At 36.9% G+C, this 24,835-nt stretch overlaps 1 protein-coding gene across 1 annotated transcript in view; it reads right to left on the bottom strand.

Moving 5' to 3' along the window:
• The window catches only part of LOC102011064 (transmembrane protease serine 11D), an 82,230-nt gene extending 76,979 nt beyond the window's left edge, over positions 1–5,251 (bottom strand). Inside the window, exon 1 of the mRNA XM_013518471.1 lies at positions 5,147–5,251. Within this exon, the coding sequence (XP_013373925.1) occupies positions 5,147–5,154 (8 nt within the window). The 5' untranslated portion in view covers positions 5,155–5,251. The remainder of the gene's footprint in view (positions 1–5,146) is intronic.
• Positions 5,252–24,835: the final 19,584 nt, after the last annotated feature.

Here is a 24,835-nt window from a genome sequence, read left to right as displayed (position 1 = left end):
ACAGTTACATGGGGCAAGTTGAGGAGAGGGAAATCAGTGGATGGGACGCAACTGTGGAAGTGCCCAGAGGTCTCCTAAGATATTAGCTACGTTATTTCTTTTAAATAGATACTGAATACCTAGTAGTTCAGCTTTTAAAGAATGTTCATCTTTGGGAAACTTTTGTTCTGCTTATGACAACTAGTGAACATAAAATTGTTTTGCAAATTTTCAAAGCATTTAATACAAATAATTCATTTAAAGGTCTCACATCAGACAGTGCAGGAACTGGATTTTGCTCAGTATGAGGTTTGTATTAACTCACATGGACATATGATTTCTAACTATATAGTCAGGGCTATCTTCAGGCGTATGCCATTGTTTTACACAGAATGACTGGCTTGAGAATGATTCAGTGGGTTGTTATTTTGAGTAAGCCCTTCTTTATCAACATAGTTATATAAGAAAAATCTACAGAATTATTTTGTTTGTTTTTAAAATCTACCTAAGTTAAGCATGTTAAGGTTATCATTGTGTAACCTTGGGGCTGGGGATATAGCTCAGCGGCACAAGTGCCTGCCTGGCAAGTGTAAGGTCCTAAATTTGATTCCCAGCAACCCCAACCCCAAAAAGAGAATCATTGCATAACCTGGTTTTCTAAGATACTCTTTGATAGTTTGATTGCTATATAGTAATTCTTATGAATATTATGCTGTACTTACCACGTGCTTATTGATGGGCAAATATTTTGTATATCCCTTTGAACATATGTTAAGGGCTTTTGAAAAGGAATAGTAGTCTCTTTAGTATATGATTGGTATTTATTTTAACTGATGCATAAGTATAATAATTATACAAATCTCTGGGGTATCATATGATATTTTGATACAGGTAGACCTTGTATGATGTTTGAAAACAGTTAAACACATTCTTCAAAAATTATAATTTATTTATGGTGAAAATATTTAAGCTTCTTTCTTCTATATTTTTGAAATATACAGTGTATTATCATTATCCATATTTATATTACTGTGCAATGATACACCAGAAAGAAGCTTATTTTTTAAGTGGATTTTGTGTGATATATATTATAATAAAAATTTTAAAAACCAAAAGGATAGAAAGGAAGAGAACAGACACAGTGGTAGGGGTCTAAACAAATATTTAGAAGAATTTTCCTATTTAGGGGAGGAGATGAAAAATAAGGTGATAGCTGGGAAGGAAAAGTGGGTCAAGGGAAGGTTTTGTTTTCTTTTTTTAAAAAGGAAGATAAATGCTGGATGTGGTGGCACACACCTGCAATCCCAGCACTTGGGAGGCTGAGGCAAGAGAGTCGTTGAAAGTTCAAAACCATCCTGAGCTATGAAGTGGGCTCAAGGCCAGCCTGAACTGCATAGAGAAACCCTGTCTCAAAAAGACCAAAAAAAAAAAGAAGATAATATAGTAAATCTAGTAAATCTTGAGAATGGGAATATTCCAGCAGAGAAGGAAATGTCATACTTTCCTTCACTGCAGTATTACAACTAGGCAGTACCTTGCCTAAGAGTAGAAGTATCAGAATAAAACCTAATCTAGGTTAGAAAAAATACACCCAAATACATTTTTGATCCATAGCCTGGAAATTTAAGCTCATTCTTTAAAAACTAATTTCTTTTTTTTTGTTGTTTTTTTTTTGTTGTTTTTTTGTTTTTCTCCGGTACCGGGAACTGAACTCACAACCTTGTGCTTGCCAGGCAGGTGCTTTTGCCGCTGAGCTAAATCCCCAGCCCCATAAAAACTAATTTCTGATACACGCGTCCATACCTTTGGTAAATAGATATGGTAAATATTTAGTAGAATGAACCATTTACTTTGTGCTGAATTATTCCTATACTTGAACTTTGCTGGAATTCTTTTAATTTTCAGTAACCCTAGATTCTCAGATTGTACTTGTGCTTTACACATCAAGAGCACATACCAAGGTCTAACTTAAGCAAACTGTTAAAAACTGAAATCATGCAAATCTTTGCTAAAGATCCTTCAAGCCAGAGAAACACCTTTTAAGAAGTTGGATTGAACAACTTTAGGTTTCCCTACAACAGCAGGTGGTGCTTTTCTTCCTCATGGCTTATTTCCAGGCTTCCAACCACAGCCTTCATGGGAGCTGGAACAGTAAAAATGCCAGAAAGATAATGAATTTCTGAGAAAGTAGTTGGAAGTAGGCTGATGGAACAATTGGCAGAGGATCCGAGAGAATTTGCTAGAAAATACATAATCCCAAATGACTAATTGGAGGTGATTCTCCTATGTATTTTAATCACATCTGCAGCAATGATTTTAGCGTGTGACCCAAGATGTTTGTAGGCTAAAACTTGTACAGTCATCCCTCAGTGTCTGAGGGGACTGGTGAGGACCCTGTGTAGATAACAAAATTCTCAGATGCTCAAGTCCTTTTTATAAAATGTCATTGTATTTATGTACAACCTATTCAATCCTCTTATATATATTAAATCATCTAGATGACTTATGATACCTACTATAGTATAAATGCTATGCAAATAGCTATTATAGTATATTGTTTGGAGAATAATGGCAAGAAAAATAAAATCTGTGTGTGTTCAGTAGACATAACCTTTGGTCTAACTATATACGTAGTACTTTAAAGGCACTATTTTGGGATCTTTAATTATAAAAATATGTTGATGTCCACCTGTTTTTGCCTAATGGTTTGAAAATATAAGCACAGTTTCTGAAAAATAAAAGAATGATTCAAAAATCAGGATTGAAACAGCAGGCAAAGTTTGGAATACATTTTTCGACATTAAGTTTTTCCTCCTCCGTCTCAAGTTGTTTTGTGTCCTTGGAAGGCAGGGCACCTGATGGGCTTTGGCATGTCAGGAGTCAGTTAATCACTTCACAGGCACAGACAAAAGGAAAGAAAATACAAATAAGATTTGTTGTGATGGGAGCAGCCCTGCTAAGACTTGTCTGTCTCTAAATTGAGATACGCTTGTTTGCTTTGAGTTTTTCTTTAAAACACATTCTGAATTGTGGGCTGTAAGCTTTCTTCCTATCTCTCAAATTTGATCCTTTTTGTGTAATCTAGTGGATATAGATACTCTGCATGGATCTGAGAAATTCTGCAGTGCTCAAGCATCTTGAGATGATAATGATTATCTCACACAGAGCTGCCCAGATTCTGGAGACTGTAATAGGATTTCCTTCTTTAGAGAAGGAGTGGGAGGGAGAAAGGAGCAGGTCCTCTGTGTAAACTTCAGGAGGGGACCACTTGGCAGAGATGGGGGTTTAATTTGTGTATAAAAGCAATTAAACCATCTAAGACAGCCTACTCACAAACAAAGGTATTTCAGTATTATTTACAGATTTAGCTAACAGGTAAAATTTTCCTAGAATTACTTAAAAATTATGGTATCTAATTCCATTTCCCTTCCTCTACCTGATTTAGCTATCCTGAGCCCTCAAAGCATTTGAAAGACTGGAAAAGCTGGAGCTTGCCGGTGCTCCCCACCTCTCACTGGAAGTTCTGACTTTCACATGGACTCACAGAATACATTGTTTCTCAGGCACTCACTGTCAGATTGATGAATGAGGACTCAGAAGCTATTTCCAATATTTTATCAATTCAGTATGGTGACTCTTTTTCTCAGAAAAACTAACTGATCAACCAATGAAAAACATTAATAAGAGTTACAGAATTTTCTATTAAATGCAACAGGGACTAATCAGTAGATACAGCTTGCTCAAGAGATAAAATTTATCAAAAGTGTAGACCACAGAAACTAAAATTCCAAAGAAAGTTTCTTTGTGATTGGCAAGATTGTTTCTAACTGAATGTCAGATTTCCCGTACTTGATGGAAAACTTCAAAAATTTTGATTGAAGACACTTTGAAATTATACATCTCTTATTGTTTTCATTTTTCTTTGAGTGATGTTTTGAAGCTGCATATATCAATCAATGCTTTTAAAATCAGAGAAATGCCTTTACAATTAAAATATTTCAGCAAAATACATTTCAAAGTGGAATGTGATTACCCAAAGAATATTTCTCTGTTACAGAAATTTTAGGAATAATGGAAAAATATAATCAATGAACAGTACAAGTCAGATTTGTGTTTTGTATTCCTTAGTAGATTTCTTACATGTATCTTTATATATTGATAATTGATTAGAAAGTATAATTGTGTAATTTTCTCCAATAAAATGAGCAAAAAATATATAAATGGCTGCACAGATTGTAATGACTTCCTGTTATCTACATATATTAAATCTTTATGTTTTTTTCTTTGTTGAATTGCACAAAATATTACATAGATTTTATTATTTAAAATGTTTTGAAATTTGATTCTACCATTTCTAACATTTGAGAGATTTAAATAAATCCAATTTCATCTACCAAGAAAACCTATTGTCCTTACTTTTACCGACCTCTTCCACCATGACGTACCGTGTCGCGTTTCTCTGTCCTTATAGAACAACAATATGCACCACATACACTTTCACGCATACGCAGATGCACGTCAGGGTATGTAATGATTTTCATTGTATTGAGATTCTACTCTCTGATGGTACATGACACCACAACTTGTTGCTTTTTGTGCAAAAATGTATGAACATGATTACTCACTAACTGAAAACAAATCCAAACACGTTAGTTTTTTTAAATTTAGTAAGATTTTTTCTTTAAAATAACAAATCCATAATTGTACAGAGGTAGACACATCCTGTCTATGTCCAAGAAGACTTTAGGACTCCTATCATTTTTAATAGGCCCAAATGATGCTATGATACAGGTAAAATACAGAATGCACCAAAAATTCCAAAGCAACAGAGCAGGTTTTACTGATCACATTGAAACTCACATACTAACTTTTGAAAAGAGAAACATGAAAAACAAAAACACTTCCTTATTTAAAGTTACGTTATAATGCTAAGCCATCCCTTTAGGTTTATTCACTTCCTTAAAGAATCCCAACAAGTAGCACTTCACCTAAACAGTATTAAGCATGCTGTCTAAAACAATATCTAAGTGTTTCAGTGAAGTTTTTGGGAAAGTCCTTAGAAGACTGCTGGCCATAGTCAAAAAATTTTAAACTTCTCTATATTTTTATATGCTTTAAAATGCAATAATAAAACTTTTAAAGTTCTAGAGACAGAATTAGGCCTTACCTATACATCTTTATCCTGAATAATGAAGAGAACCTTTTTCCTGCTTGTCCAACTCCTTTGAGATTCCCACTGAAATGACTCTGATGTGTTATGTGTATCTGTGAGTGAGCTCAAGTCCAAGGAGGAAATCCCACATAATTAAAACCTAACTTGTTGAGCAAGTCTGAAGGAATCAACTTGAATAACTTGAACCAATAGCATGACTTGTGGAACAGAATCAGAAATAGACGGGGAATTTGACAAAACAGTAAGAATTTCATTTGTTCTGGCAAACTGTGATTACCCACAATTGCAAGTGACAGGGTCTGCAAAATCCTGTGACTACTTCACATGTTACAGAGCCATTTTTAGTTCAAGAGGATGTGACTCTTCGGCTCATGTTATCAGACGCTGCATTCCTCAGCACGGCAAATCAAGTAGCATTGGAAGATTCTTTCTAAACATTAGTGGGCGCTGCATCTTAATCCCTTGTCTCTGCAATAAAGTACTGTGTTTTCATGACGTATGAAACAGAGATACAGAGATGAGTTCGAGTAGGTGCACAGAGCTGTGTGACAAGCAGGTGAAACCACTGGAATTAACACCCACTCGGCCATTTCCCACTTCCAGCGCACTACTGCTAGAAGACAGGGGACAGAGGAAGGTGGTACTGTACTCGTGTGTTGGGTTAGGTAAGGACGCAGCATGGGAGGCAGTGTTTGCAGGCAGCAGTGGAGCCCAGGAAAACACAGAAGCAAAAACACCAAGGAAATGAGAAAGGGCTTTCCCATCTACTGTGCTAGATGGAAGTAAATTTAGAAGTTCATGAAGGGATTACTCTGTAAGAAATAATGAATGCTGAAGAATCCGAACTTGTGATAACACTGGCTGCTAAAATTTGGATTCTAGTTGTGCCTTTTCACCAACTACTTGTGCACCTCAAGGGAAGTACTGCTTATTGCTCTTTGAGTCTCATGTGCATATGAGAAAATGGAAAGTTGAGTCAGGGGCTCTTGGACTGGTTCAAAGGCAAAATGTGATGACTTTATCATAGAAATCACTGATAAGTAATGACTGATGAGTTCACCCTAGGAGTTCTACATTTTCAAATGAAACCTACAATTCAGAGGCAGGGATACGTGGCTCCTCCTTACCCTTCTGAAATGCATTTTTAGAGTGTGCATCTCTCTCCTGATAGTCTTTCATTGCTCTTCACACTGAAATAAAGATTTTAAAATAGTACTTGTAAAAAATTTGGACAATGTTGCCTAAACCATTTTCATTACCTTTTTTTACCTTAAAGTACTTTCCATACATACAAATTTTTTTTCACCTAGGTTTCTTGTATGGTAGTGTAAAACATTATAGCATGCATTTAATATCTAATGTTGTTTCATATACATATTCCTCTTACTAATACTTCTTTCTTGTAGCCTTATATTTGTAACTTTTTGTTGTGCTGTAATTTCAAACGCACAGAAAATGTGCCAATATATAGCTTGACTCATCAATGATTAATAACTTTAATTGCTATATTTTAAAGTGTAAATCATATTACACTAAATAGATTCATCATAAAATACTAAAATCATTTTCTAATGCAAAGTATGGTATTTGGACATTTTCTGGTTTTTTTTTTCTCTTGTAGATGATTTGGTGACTCTTTCATGGAGATAGGTTTCTTTATTATCTTACTGCTCAATTTTTGTTCACAATACACTGAAGAGTCTAGTTGGGCTGAATAATTTTTTTCTTTTGAGACAAGGTCTTGCTATGCAGTTCAAACTGGCCTTCAGCTCACTTTGGAGCCCAGGCTAGTCTCGAACTCATAACGATCCTCCTGCCTCAGTCTCCCAAGTGCTGGGATTACAGGAGTGCACCACCACGCCTGGCTGGGCTGAATAATTTAAATATTTGAATGGTTTTTTAAAAATTTTACTTCTTTTGTAATAATTTTTCTAAAACTTGCAGTGTCTCCTGTTTTTGTTTTATTTGTTTTGTTTGCAGGACTTTGCTCCTCGAGTCATGCTATTTTTACCATGTAGGTGCTTAATCTATACACTGTTTGAATGTTCAGAAACTTTACAGTAGTGATATTTACTACTATTGCTATTCACAACAGAACCAGGAATGAGTCAGGGCGGTGACACGGGGAAAACTGAATTCAGTCTGAAAGTGACTTCCTTGTGATGTGTTCCACACAAAGGGAGGTGGGGCTGAAATTATGCTTCATGAAGCAAAGGGATTGTTCATAATAGGAAATAGTTACGGAGGTGTTGACTCTTAGTGTTCAGGTCCTCAGGGAGTGGCAGGACAGGCCTTGACCTATGCGGTCCTTAGGCAGCAGCCATTTCAAGAATAGAGGTAGAAAAACAATGTACAATCAATCAATCAATCAATCAATCAATAAGAGAATCCCCTTTCTCCTTGGTATAGGGTTGATTTTCTTTCTGTAGTTCTGAAGTCAGAAAACCAATGCAATCTGACCTAGGAGAACTGACAAAAGTAGCATTCACAGAGATGGTAGAGATCACTTGTTGTGAAAGAAGATGAATCGTACAGAGTAAAAACTACAGACAAGTGTTTTTCTGGCCTGCTGAGGACGAAGGGGGAAGACTGTGATTAACAAGCTATCTCCACATCATTGAATCTTTAGCTCTGGAATATTTCTCTGCAGATATCTATGGAAAGTCATGATTTTTAGGGTATTAAAGACCACCATAACAGTTTGAATAGGAAAAAACAACTGAAAAGCAGGTGATCTAAGATGTGTGGACCAATATTGTTATTTTTGATCTTGGAGTTTGGGTTCTTCTCAAGCTGAGGGCAGCAGAGTCCCTTGGCTGTGGTTGGTGATGAATTTCTCACAACGCTTTCTCCAGAGCAACTGCGAGGATGGAGAAAGAAAACTAACAAATGCATCAACCCTTTGAAAGTTGTAAAATGTTACTTTGTTATAAGCATTTATGTGTACCATAAATGCAATTTTAAAAATTGGGCAATAATCAGATTTTGAAAAAATGTAAAAATTTCATTTTCTAGATTAAGACTTGTAGGTCGTTGTTGATAAGGGGGTAAGTACCTCTCACCATATTTCAAAGACTTCTCGTCACTTCTCGTCACTTATACCACTTCTCGAAGATGTGGTATAGGGGAAAGAGTATCTTCCTCGGATGCAGAGCACATTTTGAATGAAACCTTGGCTCTTTTATTTAGGAACTAGTAGGGTTTTTAAAAAAGTATCTATCTTTCTAAGCCTTAGTTTTCTGACAGGTAAAAGTGGAGTTAAAATTGCATACCCATGGAGTTGTAGAAACTAAATTCAATCAAATCAAGTCAAATGAACTAATGAATGTAAAGTACCTGGCATCTTCAGCTGCTTAAAATGTATTCATTCCTTCAGTGCTTACTCTTAAGGCAGTAGTGTGTGTGTGCGTGTGTGTGTGCACATGTGTGTGTGTAGGAGAAGAGACCTCATACTGTCTGATAAAGGTTGTGGGTCTTTATAAAAGGCTCCTTCCCCAGATTCACATATTATTTTGCTTTTCCAAATCAGTCTTATCCCTAAAGCATTCAAAGAAATGGTTAAATAAAGATGACTTCATAACAACTTGTGACGGTTTTCAAATTGACAGCTATTCTCTTATGTGTTACACATGCATTATTTTTACTAGTTTTTAACAGCAAGAGTTTTTTTTTTTTTTTAAATTTAAGTTGCAGGCACCCTTTTATGCTAATAGAGGGAAAAGTGTCTTTTACCCTTCTCCTACATTCTCAGTAAGGGCCCCTGGAGGGGCAGGAGCTGTTGCTCCTCTGTAGGGTAATTTCACACACCTGCACATGTGCACAAACTTGTCACTTGTACTTCTCCTTCACATTTAAGAAGCAATCAAAGCATATAAATGCAATTCATTTAATGTTTAGTAGAGTAAGTCACTTTACCTACTGTACGGTCTGGGTGATAAACTCATTAAAATTACCTTGTATGTCCACAAAATTTTTAAGCAATCTTTTATTTGGTCAATAATATTAGTATCAGTACTTGTAATTGCTATAAGTAGTATCTAGTCTATCACTGATCACGCTATAAATTTATGACTGGTAGCCTTACCTGGCTTGTCAATATTGCCCAGCAGTACAGCTAGGGTTACGTGGTGAATGTCTAGCTTACTACTTCTAAAATCATATCAAGTCTTATTTACTCCTCAAACATTTTTTCCATCCCTATTCCCTGTACTTGTTTTCAATAGATGACCTACCTTCCTACTACTGGAGACAGGAAAAGAGAATCCATCCTTAGATGGACACTCCCTCAACCTCCCGTTATCACACATTCAAATCCATACGCATCTTACACATCTTCCCGGATGCTTCTTGTTACAGTAAGGAAGACTTTGCTCCTCCTGAGGAGGCGAAGTTTTCCCCCTGTGCTCTGCATCCACTTCTTCCTTCCCCTTTCTGAACTTACTCCTCTGGTCTAACCTCATGCGATCTTTCCTACCCCCAGATTTTTACATTCCATCTTTTTTCTCTGTGCTCTCCAACTCTAATCTTTTTGGTACCAGGGACCAGTTTTGGGGAAGATAGTTCTCCATGGGTGCAGGAAGGTGGGTGGCTGGTTTTGGGTTTAGTTTCTCATGGGGAGCATGAACTCTACATCCCTCCTTGTGCAGATTTTCATGCCTACCCAAGTTCCCCAATTAGCTGTCCACAAAATCCAAACCCTAGCAACAAGCCCAACATCCAATCAATCAAGTGTCAACCCTTAGGGGTTGAATCTAATGCCGCCACTGATCTGATAGGAGGCCGAGCTTGGATGTGAAACCCATGACAGGGGTTGGGGAGCAGCTGTAAATACAGATGAGGCTTTGCTGGCTTGTTACTTCTTGCTGTGCAGCCTGGTTCCTAATCAGCCATGGACATGTGCTGGGTTGTTGGGAACCCCTGCTCTATGTCCATATTTATGGAACACATTTCTCTCCTTTTCATCTCACTATCACCAAGTGACTCCAGGCCACTGTGACCTCTGTATCATAAGACACAGTGTAGAGTGAAAGTAAGTTTTATTGCAAGAGGAAGCAATACAAAGCTACTCTGAGGAGTGGGGGTTCCAGAGAAGGCTGAGTAGAGGGCAGTGGTCCTATTTTTATGAGGAAGGGGCCCAGTTTCAAGTGTCAACCCCCACCCCTAAGGGTTGACACTGATTGATTGGATGTTGGGCTTGTTGCTAGGGTTTGGATTTTGTGGGCAGCTAATTGGGGAACTTGGGCAGGCATGGAAATCGGCAGAAGGAGGAACTAGGGTAGGCAGTGCTGTCTGCACAGAGGCAGAAGCAAAACCACAACCCGTCAGCTTTTGCTGCTCATAGTCTCAAGGGCAGTACAGAGGCTGCTTTTTTTTTTTTTTTAAAGAGAAGAAAACCTAACAAAACAACACCAGTGAGGACAAATACAAAAACAACAAAAAACGATGCATGACCCCAAAACAAAACGATAGGAGTTAACAATGTTTGGTACATTACATTCTGCTATCTTCAACAAAGTTGTTCAGTCCACCAGATGTAGGAATGTAAGATTGATCAAACAATCAAACACAGTAACAAGTAATAAAAAAAAACTGGAAATGATACAGAGCTTCACCATACAAGATGGTAGGAATTCTACAATGGTTCTTATACTGCATACGGTTGTCTTCAAATCAGTCGTTCTGATTGCTGGATACAAGCATGTAAAATTGGTCAAGAAAAAAGAAAATTTTAAGCATTAACTGTTCCTTTCAATAAACCACAGACATGAGCAACACACCTATTCCAGCTATCCTTGTATATACATATAAATTTTGTTTCTCATTTTAAAGAGAAAAGAAAAAAGACAAAATAGCAAAAATAGATACATAAACAAAACACAATAAAAATGATACAGAATTTGAAAACAAGATGATAGGATATTATCAATGGTTGTTATATTACATAATGTTATCTTCAAAATGGTTGCAACAGATAACCACATATAGGCATGTAAGATTGATCAAACAATTGCACATTAACTCTTCCTTCCCATGAACCAACAGATATTAGTAGTACAATTATCCTAGCTGTCCTGTGTATACATATGCATATTTTTTCTCTTCCTTCTTTCTTTTTCCTCTCCCCTACTTCATCCCAATTGCTCCTTCCTGTTTGAGCAGTTTCTTTCCCTTTCCCAATATCTATTGTACCCTTCAGATTTTATTGACTTTTTCAGGTTCTTACAGTATGGAGGAAATATGATGTTTATGCATGTGAATTGAATTTATTTCACTTATGAGTATGGTCTCTAGTTGCATCCATTTACCTATAAAATCCTCTAGCTTATCTTTCTTTATAGCTGAATAATACTCCAATGTATAAAAATACCACATCTTTTTTATCCATTCCTCAGTGAGTGGGCATTTGGGTTGTTTCCAAGATTTAGCAATTACAAATTGAGCTTCTGTAAACATGGGTGCACATATATAGCTGTGGTATGATGGTTTTAATTCTTCTGGAAAAATACTCAGGAGGGGAATAGCTGGGTTGAATGGAACCTCTTATCCTAGGTCATTGAGGAATCTCTAGACTGATTTCCAGAGTGGTTGAACCAGTCTGTACTCCCATCAACAGTGGAGATGAGTTCCTTTTCTCCACAGCCCCTGCAGCATTTGTTATGGGTTGATTTCTTGACGATAGCCATTCTTTCTGGGGTGAGGTGGTATCTCAATGTTGTTTTAATTTGCATTTATACAATGACTAATGATATTGAATATCTTTTCCTGTATTTATTTGTCATTTGTATTTCTCCATCTGAGAAATGTGTATTATTCATCTCAGATGCCAATTTTTGCATTGGGTCTTTGAATTTTGGGGGCCAGATTTTTAAGAATTCTTTATATGTTCTAGATAGAAGTCCTTTGAGAGACAATTGGCTAAATTTTTTTCCCAATTACTGGGTCTTTTCACCCTGTTGATGATTTCTTCTGATGTGCAAAAACTTTTCCATAAGATGATATCCCAATTGTTGATTCTTTGAAGTATTTCCTCTGCAGTTTGGTTTTTGTTTATGAACTCTCTGCCTACCCCTATATCTTCAAGACTTCCATCTACTTTCTCTTCCAATAGCTAGCTATAGTGTTTCTGTTTTAAAGTTTAGATCTTTAAGCCATTTTGACTTAATTTTTGTGCATGGTGATAGGCATAGGTCTGGTTTTAGTCTTCAGCTGTGGAAAGCCAGTTTTTCCAGTACCATTTATTAAAAAGCCTATCTTTCTTCCAGTGAACATGTTCGGTCCCTTTCTCAAAGACAAGGTGGTTGAGTGTCTTTATGGTTGTGTCTACATCTTCTACTCTGTTCCACTGATCTTCAGGTGTTTTTTTGTCAGTACCATCCTGGTTTTTTCACAGTAGCTTTGGAGTATAATTTCAAATCAGGGATTGTGATATCTCTTGCCTTGCCTTTGTTTCCCAGGATTGCTTTTGCTATTCTGGGTCTCCTCTGGTTCCAGATGAGTTTTAGGAATATTTTCTATAGATCTGTGAGGTATACCAATGGTATTTTCATTGGAATTGCACTGAATCTGTACAACAATTTGGGGAGTACAGCCAGTTTCACAATTTGGTTCTTCCTATCCATGAGCAAGAAATATCTCTCCATTTTTTGAAATCCTCTTTTTAAAGAGTACTGTAATTTTCACTGAATAGATTTTTTTTCTTCTTTTGTTGTATTGATTCTTAAGTATTTCAGTTTTTTGGATGCTATTGTGAAAGGTATAGTTTCCTTATTCCTCTCTTAGTCTGTTTGTTGTTTGTGTATAGGAATGCTATTGATTTTTGGGTGTTGACTGTATCTAGCTACACTAATGAATTTCTTGATTAATTCTAGGTGTCTTTTGGTGGAGTTTTTGGAGTCTTCCATGTAGAGTATCATGTCAACTCTGAATAATGATAATTTCGCTTCTTCCTTTCCTATCTTTCTTCCTTTTATTTTTGTCTCATGTCTAATTGCTCTGGCTACTGCTTCCAGAACTATGTTGAATTGGAGTGGTGACAGTGGACATCCTTGTTTTGTTCCTGATTTTCAAGTGAAAGCTCTCAGATTTTGTCCATTTAGTATGTTGACTCTTGGTTTGTCAGAGATGGCTTTTATCAGATTCAGGTAAAGTCCATCTATGCTAATTTTCTGTAGGGTTTTTATCATGAATAAGAATTGGACTTTATCAAAAGTTTTTCTGCATCTATTGAGATAATCATGTGATTCTTATCTCCGGCTCTGTTGATAACGTGTACTACAATGATTGGTTTGTGTATACTGCACCATCCCTGCATTCCTGAGATGAATCCCACTTGGTCATGGTGTGTTATCTTTCTGATGATTTGCTGTATTCTGTAAGCTAGTATTTTACTGAGAATTTTTGCATCTATATTCATTAGATAGATTGGCCTATGGTCCTCTTTTTTGGTTAGGTGTTTTCTGGTTTTTGTTCTCCTGTTTTTTAAACCCCTTCTCCCTATTTAACCCTACCTAAGAGTCCCATCTCTCCTGACAGGTACTATCTATTTCTACGTTCCCTGTTGGTTTGGCAGAGATTTTTGTCAGACTGGTCATGGAATCTGACAGCCCCATTGTCCAATATTGCTTCTCCTTTCTTTAACAGATGTTAGTCCTCAACTTTCACACTTTTACTTTGTCTAGTTGTCTGCTATGCTTGGAGATTGTTCCAAGAAGATAAGTATTAAGAAGTTCAGAGACTGGAACATTCTCTGACTACCACTAATGGGACTTGGTGTTAGGTGGCTGACAGTCGTTAGCACAAGATGACAGCTGCCTGTTAAAGCTTTTACTAGCAGTGCACTGCCCTGCGTGCTAGCAGAGGTGAAGGCATAGACCAGGGTGACTCTTCAACAAGTGGTGCCTGTGTAAAAAATACTGATGAGACTGTCATGACTAAGATGTAGCAAACCTTCCCCAGCAAGGGTGGGAGTACATGAAAATATCTACTAAGGTCTTAATTGTTTGGGAAATGAATATGTATTTACAGGGTATGATAAGAAATTAGCAAGAAAACACAGAAAACTAATGTTAGAAAGAAAGGTGATGGAAGTTATAAGACTTTCGTTTTTATTATATGAATATACATAAGTTGTTTCAAGATGGATAGTAAAAGACAAAAATTCTTCTAATGGTTAAAAAAAATAAAATCCAGTTATCCTGTATCTATTCATTTTCATATACATAACTAAAATGAAAGGAAAGCTAAAAATAAGAGAAAGAATAAAAATATTAGGCAAATACGCAGAGGATAGTACCAGTGGAGATATAGGACCAACACATTAATTAAGCTAAAGAAAGTAATTTACATTGAAATTAAATACACACATATATAACAATTTAAAGAATGAAAAAAAATGTAATAGATATAAAAGAGAAAAGAAATGATAATATGTGAATCTATACTAAATATATTTAATCTCAAGAGAATAACTTTAGGGAAAACTATGAGTTACTGGAATTGATTAAAAAAGCAGAGCTGGCTGTGGTGGTGCATGCCATAATCCCAGCATTTGGGGAGTTGAAGCAAGAGGATTGCTATAAGTTTAATGTCAGCCTGGGTTACATAATGAGCTCAAGCCCAGCTTCAAAAGCAAAACAAAACAACAAAAAAACAAACCAACCAAACAAACAAAGAAACAAAAAAACCCCAAACAAACCAGAAAATTTACATTGAAAAATAACTGTGCAAAAAATTTAAAATATCATATAAATTTTTTTTTCAAAAAACACTTGGAGTTGTAATCTTTCAAGACAGTGAAATTCTATATTTTAATTATTCCTAAATATAGACATGTTGAAATTTCAGTTAATTTTATAATACCAATATTATCTTCCTTCATCAAAATCTTTGTAGAACACTAAGAAATAGATCTTTGAGGAATCAGTAAATATATTTCATCAGATTAACTCCTAGATCTGTCTACTCTAGAACATACTGTGTAGGTTTGCTTATGTAGACTATAAATCAAACACAATGTAAAGTATATGTCCATATAATTTTCAATTTAATATTTGTATTTGAAAATCCTACCTTTTTTAATCTCAAGATATATATGTTATATATATATATATATGCTATATATATAAAGAATACATACAGTCATGTTAAATCTTTAGCTGTGTAACACTTTCATTCATTTGAATTTTTCCCTGCATTGATCCTTAGGATTCTTAAAAGTAAATTTCATGTTTACAAGAAAGCATCTCAATATCTTTCAAGGGTGATAAAATAACTCTATCTTTGATGATTTATGCTATCATCTTGGATCCACTCAGATGGGCCAAGGAGGTCTAACGATGTGAATGTTTGGATCAGGTTGTCAAGGAAGACTCTATAAATAATTTTTGACTGAAGATCTAAAGTAATCCCTATCTATAGATAGATTGTTCTAGATAGTGTTCAGAGTCCTACTGTTACCAGTGTGTTCAAAGAATACAAAGCAAGTGGTCAAGGCAGAGCATAGTGTGTATGCGGGAGACGAGGAGATAAGACAGTGGGAACCAGATGATTTGGATTTTATGACAGATGATGAAAAGTCTTTGGAGTTTCTGAGAACAGGAATCAGATGCCATGACCTAAATTTTAACCTGCTAGATCTGGTGGTTCTAAATCAGGAAAGGGCAGAAGCAGAGAGAAGAGTTAGGAGAACAATAGTCTCTCTCACACCCTACACCCAATCGGTGAGTAAGTCCTCTCAACTCTGTGTGCAGAAAACATCCAGAAGAATATTGCTTTCCAGCCCCTCACAGTCACTGCCCTAGCCCAAGCCATTACCTCTCCTTGGATTACTGAGATGACCACTAATTGCTCTCAGTTTTCTCCACCTATCTCTTCTGCCCTGATTTATTTATTTTGTGCTCATGCTTGGAATACGATGTGAAAGTGAGCCACATATGCAGTGTGATCGAATGGTGAATGTTTAAAGAAAAATGTATTACAGTAAAAGACACGTTGTCATTGATCCTTGTCAAAATACTCCCGGTATCTTCCAACCCACTTGCCACCAAGAAAAGCAGTTCTGGAAGTACTTTTTTTGTGAATTTCTTTATTCACACTACCATAACTGTCTTGATGTCCTGAATGGATCAAGGCATTTACCTTTCACAATCATTTTGACTTTGAGGAAAAGATAGAAGTCACTTGGTGCCAGATCTGCTGAATACAGTGCATAAGAACACCATAATATTTTTATGAGCCGGCTTTTCCATTGCCTGTTGCTTAGCAGCAGAATTCACCTTATTTTTGATAAAACCTTATAAAGACACCCATGAAAGAGGACTTTCAGATCTGCTTCAGAAAGTGGTAAGAACTATGGATACTTTTGTTCAAAGCAGGGAGGAGTATTTTGAGGGGGATTAATGACAATGTGTTTTTTGCTGTACTAAATCTTTAAAATTTAAAGTTCTACCCTATAGCATGATCACAACTCACAGATATCTGGAGAGACAGCATGATAGAGAGGAAAAGCAAAGAATGAATGAGTTTATGAATTTTAAGTATACAACTTAATATTCTATTTAAGCAATTTCCTGTTTTCCTGAGGTTTTGGTATTAACAAGTTTACATTGATATCATCATAGATGATATGGATCAAATATTTCATTCATCATCTTCTACATGAAGTAGGTATATTTGTCCCTTGTTTTCACTTAGGAAAATTGAAACATATAGTTTATGTTAGTCAGGGTTCTCCAGAAAAGCAGAACTAATAGGGTTATAGTATTTAAAGAGAGATTTACTCTATGGAATTGACTCATGTAATTATGGAGGTTAGTAAGCCCCAAATCTGCAGGGTGGGCCAGTAGACAGAAGTTCAGGGAAGAGCTAATGTTTAAATACAGGTCTAAAGTCCATATGCTGGCAGAATTCCTCCTTCCTGGATGAGTGCAAGTCTTGATTCTATTCAGGCTGACGACTGACTGGATGAAACCTACTTGTGCTATGAAGGACAATCTCTTTACTCAGAGTTCACACATTGGTTTGGGTGTGTCCCAGAGTTCATGTGTTGGAAACTTAATCCCCAAAACCCTACTTAATGGTATTTGGATGTGGGGCCTTTGAGAGAGAATTAAGAGTAGATGAAGTCATGTAGGTGTGGGCCCCATGATAGCATTTGTGGATGTGGAAGAGAGGAAGAGACACTGGCCCAACGTGCTCTCTCTGTTGTACCAAGTGATGTCATCCACCATGTCATTATGAGCAAGAGGGCTTTTGCCAGATGCTGGCATTGTGTTCTTGGACTTCTCAGCTCCCACAGATATGAACAAATAAAAATCTATTCCTAGAGATGACTTAATCACAGGTGTCATAGTATGCCATGGAGCTGGGATTTAAATCAATTCTGTCTAACTTCATGTTGTTTACTTTTATACTACACTACCTTTCATTCAGCAAATGTGCGCTTTGGTTGTGTAGTCTTCTGCAAATATTTTAAAAGATAATTGGAACCTATAGTCAATATTTTAATTGGTTTAAATGAATGTCAGTGATCAGGTTTTACAATAGTGTTTTACTCTTTTACCAAATATCAAATGTGTGGCTACAGAGAGGTAACTGAATATGGCTTGAAGTCATTTGGAAGATAAATGTGTATAATATCTTCCTCACACAAAGATAAAAAGTTTCACTCGGAATTGGGCAGGTATATACTTGAAACATTTTTTAATAATATTGGTCCACTTCCACTGATTATTCCTTCTTTGTTTTCCAAATGTTTTGAGCAAGGACAATCAATACTATGAGAGCTGTCTGCAATTAAGAAACAGCTTGTAGCCATGGAACAGAATGAGCTATGCAGCTTAGTTCAGAACCCAGGTGGTGTTTTTGTATATTTGTTTTTTGATCTCATTTGTTGATCTACTTTTTCAGGAGCATCTAGATGAAAAGGAATAAGGAACTTAAATCAAATATGAGATAGTATAATTAGAAGATGGTTTACAGAATACATTGATAGAGTGTTAACCTGGCCTGATAAAAAGCAATGTGAGGGCCAAGGTGGTTTTTTAATAGCTTTCATGCAAATCCAGGAGTAGTTTGTGCCAGTAACAATGTTAATTGTCCCGGAGAGGAGACAGCAGCGTGGACATCTGTGAGCCTGACTGCTGACCTACAGCAGTAGCTCCAGTTTATTTCTCTGTTGGCAGTCAAGAGTCCTGGTGAAGCTGAAGGAACTGTGGGAGCTGGAGGCGCATTTGGGCTGGGCCATGGTAGTGCAGTAAATGATGGAGTGAGATTATGATATCACTTCTAGTGCAGTTTCAAGAAGGGCACTGATAGGAAGCATAAAAGTTCTGTCCATGTAGCACTTATCCCCAGGAAGATAACTGAAAATGATTTTGTGTCATGGGAATAAGATTGATCAAAGACATTTAAGGTTCACTAGACCAATTTCATACTTTTCTGCTTTGGCCATTTAAGCCAACCAGTAAACAACTTTTATTTGAGAATGAGTTTTGTCCAGAACCCCAGAGATTATTGTGTAGTTCTTATAGATAATGACAGTGACTACTCCAATCCTCCTCAGTGAATGCTACCTTACATCCTTGAAACCAATTCTGTAGGGTTAGTAATTGTCTTACCTCAGGGACCTCCCGTTGTACTCAGTTCTTTAGGAAAGGATTCCTGAAAGACAACTACCTACTCAATACCAAGCACAATTTTAAGGTTTAGAAGTACTGTGCAGGGGACCCAGGCTATGGAACCACATGCTTAGACTACTATGGTCTGCACTATCATAGTTATTAGTATCCTTTCTTTTGGTTTGTTATTTTCACTGAGCAAATGGGCAAAACTGCCCACCCACTCCCCAGTCTTAGAAATCAGGTACCAGGGTTTCTTATGAAAACACTTCCTTGGGATATCTAACTTCTTGAGAGTTTTGAAGTTACCCAGCCACCAAACTCTAGGATAGCTGGGGAATTCCTACAGATATTAGTGGCCAATTCAATGCCAGAGCCTTCTGCATTGGTCCTAGCAAGGCCAGATTTTAGAGGTCATCTGTCCTCATCCTTGTCTGATGAGGACAAGAACCACATAACTCATCAGGGTGGCTCTCAGCCTACTGCCTTTTCTGTGTTACTCTTATCAGACACTGTAGCTTGTACAAAATATCCAACAGATCATGCACAGATGCTTAGTGACTTTGCCTATTACATAATATCACACAGTATGCTCAAATTCAAACATACATTTCAAGTCCAAGAATAGATTAGGTTTATGTGAGGAGTTACTTTTTTGTCCTTTTGTGATTCATGAAGCCTATGTGTTATTTCCAATTTCCCTCAATAACATTGAAGAACACTACTGGAGGTCCCCAATACCCTTAATTAACTTGTTATTTAGTTGCCACACTGGCCTGCTATTCATACTCTCCTCAGTTTCATAGAATTTTAAGTTACACGAAATTTGGCTATTCAGTTATTTGAGAGAAACAGCTTTCGGATTTTGCTTTGTATCTATGTTTATTGATAAAGAGAGTTTTATCTTGATAATTACAAAATTTCCGATTTTATGTTTTCTACCAACACAAATGAGCCTCAGTCGTCTTCAGCTATAGAATTCGATTGTACTAACTTCCTGCACTCCTTCAAAACTACTTTCTACCTCTACATTTCTACCTATATATATTCTACCATACCTCCTGAGCCTGCTGTAGTTCTTGCAGTTATTTATTTATTTATTTATTTATTTTACTGGCTACCATTTTTTCTTTTTTTTTTTTTTTTTTGGTTTTTCTCCGGTACTGGGAACCGAAATCAAGACCTTGCGCTTGCCAGGCAGGCGCTTTTGCCGCAGAGCTAAATCCCCAGCCCCTGGCTACCATTTTTGAGAGATATTTTAGATTTACAGAAAAGTTGAGTGGGAATAGTCCCGACTTACCCCTGCTCTGTCACCCATCTATAGACTTGCGCATGATAAACATCCCAAACTAGAATGGTACATTTGATACAACTGATGAACCTATAGTGGTACATCATCACCACCCAAGGCCATTTGTTTACAAAGGGGCTCATTTTTATATTTTATGAATTTTGACACAAGTACAATGTCACAGATCCACCACTAAAGGAAATTGTAGATATTTGGAACCTAATTCTCAGACCCACTAATGATAAAATTAGGCAGATTTTAATAAAGTAACGCTATTACTAGCACAAGTAAGGATAAAAAAGTTAAAGATACTAACTGATTATTTATTCACAAAAAGTTTATTCATTAAAGGGCTCACATGTGCCTGCTTCATTTCTGTGATGGGAGGCACATTACTTCAAGAGTTTTACTTATTTTGTCTTCCAGTGGACTAAGTGTTTCTGCTTTAACATTTAGTTTGATCCATCTTGCCTTTAGTTTAGTACATGGTGGGACATACAGGTCTAGATTCAGTCTTCTGCATGTTCACAGTCAGTTTTCCCGTCACCATTTGGTAAAGAGGCTGTCTTTCTTCTCTGTGTATTTTTGTACCCTTTGTCAAAGATTAAATAGCTGAGTGTGCTTGCGGTTGTTTCTACATCCTCTATTTTACTCCGCTGACCCATATGTCTGCTTTTGTATTAGTACCATGCTGTTTGTTTTAAAAATCATTGTAGCTTTATAATATAGCTTCAAATCTCTGTTCATGATTCCTCTTGCTTTGGTCTTGTTTCCCAGGATTGCTTTTGCTGCTGTGAGTCTCTTCTGGTTCCATGTGAATTTTAGAATTTTCTCTAGCCTTGTGAGGACTGCTATTGGTATTTTGATTGGGATTGCATTAAATCTGTGTATCAGTGTTGGAGGCATGGCCATATTGACTGTATTGGTTTTACCTATCCTGAAGCAGCGGATAGTTTTCCATTTTCTTATAGCCACTTGGATCTCCTTTCTTAGAGTACTGCAGTTTTCACTGCAGAAATTTTTCACTTCCTTGATTAGGTTAGTTCCTAAGCATTTAATTTTTTGTGATGCTATTGTGAATGGTATTGTTTCTCTCATTTCTTTCTCAGTGAGTTTGTTATTGGTGTACAGGAACATGATTGATTTTTTGTGTTGATTTTGTATCCTGTAGCACTGCTGAATTTGATTATTAATGCATTGGGCATTTTAAATTATAATGATCTTTTTTGTTCGTTTGGACTAGTCAAACTTTTTCCTAAGGGATATTAATCAGTGCTTCTTTTTCTTATATAAGTCATCTGCATGACACTCTAGGCTACTGTGAATACTCTTTTATTTCCAATTAGTTAGCAGTGTACTAAATCAGTAAAGAGAAAAGGGAAGAGTAGCAGATTTCTATATGGGTCTTTGGTTTTTTTTTTTATGTATTTATATTATCAAATTTGAGACCTCGTCTTTTTGATCTTTAACATTTAGAGAAATACAAAGAAAAATCATACTTTTCAAAATGTTCTCAATTTTGTAAAATATAACCTAATAGTGATGCTTAGGGATAGACATTGAATTGCCCATAGTCTTCTAAGGTGTATGGCACATCTTTTAGGATCTCCCTTGTACAGTTTTGGAAAGACATAAAGGCAGATAATAACATTTTTTAGGTCCTCTACTTGGAATCTGCTATTATGTCTGCTCTTGTACTACTCCCCTCATTTTCTTGCTATTTGATGGCTTTAGTTAATCTGCTCCAATTTTCCTGAGATTTAAATCAGCCTCAATTTTCCTCAGGTCAGGCTGATGGCCTGCCCAATTTTCCTGAGGTCAGGAAAGACCCATCCCCATGTTCTGTCATGGTGAGTCCAGGTGTCCCTGCCAGTCATTCAGAAATCTATCCCAAGACCATGCAATGCTGATCATCCCATTCCTGCTTTAATGAGAGGAAACAAGTGGCCTTGATTCAGCTTCCAGGCATTGGGCCCCTTCAAGGACATAAAAACATGTTTGCATTCTCACGGTATATCAGAACACTCTTACACTAGGCATAGGTTTTACTTTTTAAAAAATCACCTTAACGGTCTTTTTTTTTTTCTCTTTTTGAGACAGGGTCTCACAATGCAGTCTAGGTCAGGCTTAAGCTCACTTTGTAGTCCAGGCTGGCCTTGAACTCACAATGATCCTCCTGCCTCAGCCTTCCGAGTGCGGTGGTGGTGGGGGATTGCAGGCGTGCACCACCACACCTGGCCCTAAGGGTATTTATACAAAGAAACCTGTAACATATGTAAAGAACCCATGCGAGGTCTTTAAAAATATCTGGAGATACCACTTAGTAACTATAGAGTACATATCAATTTAGACAGCAAAATAAACTTGATGCCAAAGTTATCATAAGAAATAAAATCAAACAAGGTGGAGCGAGGGAGCAAGCCAGCCTTACAGAAGTAACCTAGTGTGGTGCCATGAGAGTCCTGCGGCCAGCTGTAGGGCCAGAGCAGACACCTGTAGGATCTAGGAAGTCATGCCAGTTGCACCAGAGATGGCTGTACTTAGCCACAATGGTGGAACTTTCTCGGGGCCTGTGCACAAAACTCCAGTGACAGGCATCTTTGGGCTGGGGCTCAGCGGAAGCAGAATGTTTGCGACCTTCCTTCTCCAGGGCAGCAAGGAGCTGCTAGTTGAGTAAAAGGGGAGACCAGCTGGATTTGGACCTTTTTTCAACCAAGTAACCCAGCAGGATCTACTGATCTACTTTCCTCCCTGTCCCCATTAACATGAGGGCAGGACACGTGGTGCCTCCCCTTCCCACTCAGGAACGGCAAGTGTACCCTGGAGCCATGAGAAACTTTGAGCTTGTGCTTACCTCACCCATCCCCTAGCTCCTTAGTGCTCTCAGTTAGTTATTATCACAAAAAGTTAGAGGATTTGGGTTTCGTGGATTGTTGAAAGCCTCAGAGTGGGAGAGGAGAAAGCACGCAAGAGGGAGCGACCTTTTAAGGAAGAACAGGAAAAAAGAGAAAAGAAAAACTCAATGGCTCCCTTCTCAGTCCTGAGGATAGAATCAGCTGTCACCTAAAAGGAAAGCTGAATCTGCATAGCTTGGAATAAAGTGGAGCCATGGCATTAGGCAGACCAAATTTATGACCTTGGTTTTTGAGACAGAAAGGTGAGAAAGAGGATTAAAAAGAATGGTTCAGAGAATCTTGTATCTAAAGTGTTTAGAACCCATGGCGTATGTGATATGCAGAGGAGCTTCCTTCAGTGTCATTTTAACATCCATTCTTCCCACTGTGTCTCAGGACTAGGGTTCCACGATAGGTGTATGAGAAGTTTCTCTTGAGATACTGGATAGGTCTATCCTGATCTGTCCTCTGCGGAGCAAGTTTCCCTGTCTGACCCGGGAAGGGAGAATGTTGTATGTATTTTCTGCAATGCTGGTTTGGTGGTCATAACTTTCTTTAGATTCTTTTAGTCATGGAAAATTTTTATTTCTCCATTAATTTTGAAGGATAATTTTGGAGTATATGGTAATGTGGGTTGATAATTGTTCAGGACTGAAAAAACTTCACTCCAACCTCTCCTAACCTTTACGATTTGTGTTGAGAAATCTGCTGGTAATAGTACAGGCTCTCTTTATAGGTTTTTGACATTTTTATCTAAAAGATTTTAGTATTCTCCATTTAGTATTCTCCAAATGGAATTCTCCATTTTGGAATACAAACATGTCTTTGGACTCCATTTGGAATCTTCTATGATATGTAAGGTATTTTTCTGGTTGTGTCTATTTGGGGTTGTGAATCCTTCATTTGCCTGGATTCTAATCCCTCTAGATTTGAATAGTAGTTTTCTGCAATGACTTTACTTAATGCACTTTGATACATTTAATATCTTTCTCCATCCATTCCTTGACTCTTATTTATTTATTTCACAAATTTATGCTACTATGGTTGCAGCATACAGTAAGTATATTCACAATGGAGGAACTAGTACATATGCACATTGCATTGGATTCTTCTTATCTTTCCTTTTTTTCTCTTATCACCCTCACTCTCAGACCCCTTTCCAACCCTTTCAAAGAAATCAGTCTTTTATTCATTGACCCTTTGTATTTTTTAGTAACAATTTCATTAATTTATGTTCTGATCTTTATAATTTCTTCTGTTTTTTAAGATTTGAAATATTATCTTATTAGGTCCTTGAGATTCATCATTAGTTTATTTACTTGAATTTCCCTTTTTCTGTGTGTGTATTTACAGCTTGGAATGCTTTAATTTTGTCCCCAAAGTTTTGGTATTTTGTGCTTCACTGTCATTTGATTCTAGGACATTTTTAATTTGTCCCCCTTTTTTGTGATGTATTGACTATTCAATAATATATTATTCAATCTCCAGGTGTTTGTGTAGATTTTGGAGTTTCTTTTGATGATTTCTAGCTTCAGTTTGATATAATCTAATTTTTTGTAAGGAATTATTTCAATTTCTTTGTATTAATTTGAGCAAGTTTATGGCCTAAGATATGATCTATAATTCTCTGTGTGCTGTTCTCTGTTATATGATCTGTAATTCTCTGTGTGTGTCTCTTGTTGTTGGATGAAATAATCTATAGATACCTGTCAAGTTCATTTATTCAATGGTGTGGTTTCATTTTGACACTTTTTGGTTGACTTTTTGGGGTGGGGGTCTGGGTGACCTAATTGTGAGAATGAAGTCTGATTCTATTTGGGAGGTTGCATGTACAACTGGTTCACAGGTACAGTACTTACAGTCATTATATCTTCCTATTATT

Source organism: Chinchilla lanigera, unplaced genomic scaffold, assembly GCF_000276665.1.
Source record: "Chinchilla lanigera isolate Chin_1 unplaced genomic scaffold, ChiLan1.0 scaffold00046, whole genome shotgun sequence".
NCBI lineage: Eukaryota > Metazoa > Chordata > Mammalia > Rodentia > Chinchillidae > Chinchilla > Chinchilla lanigera.
Note: the sequence above shows the minus strand (reverse complement) of the source record. Positions and strands in the feature narration are given on the sequence as shown.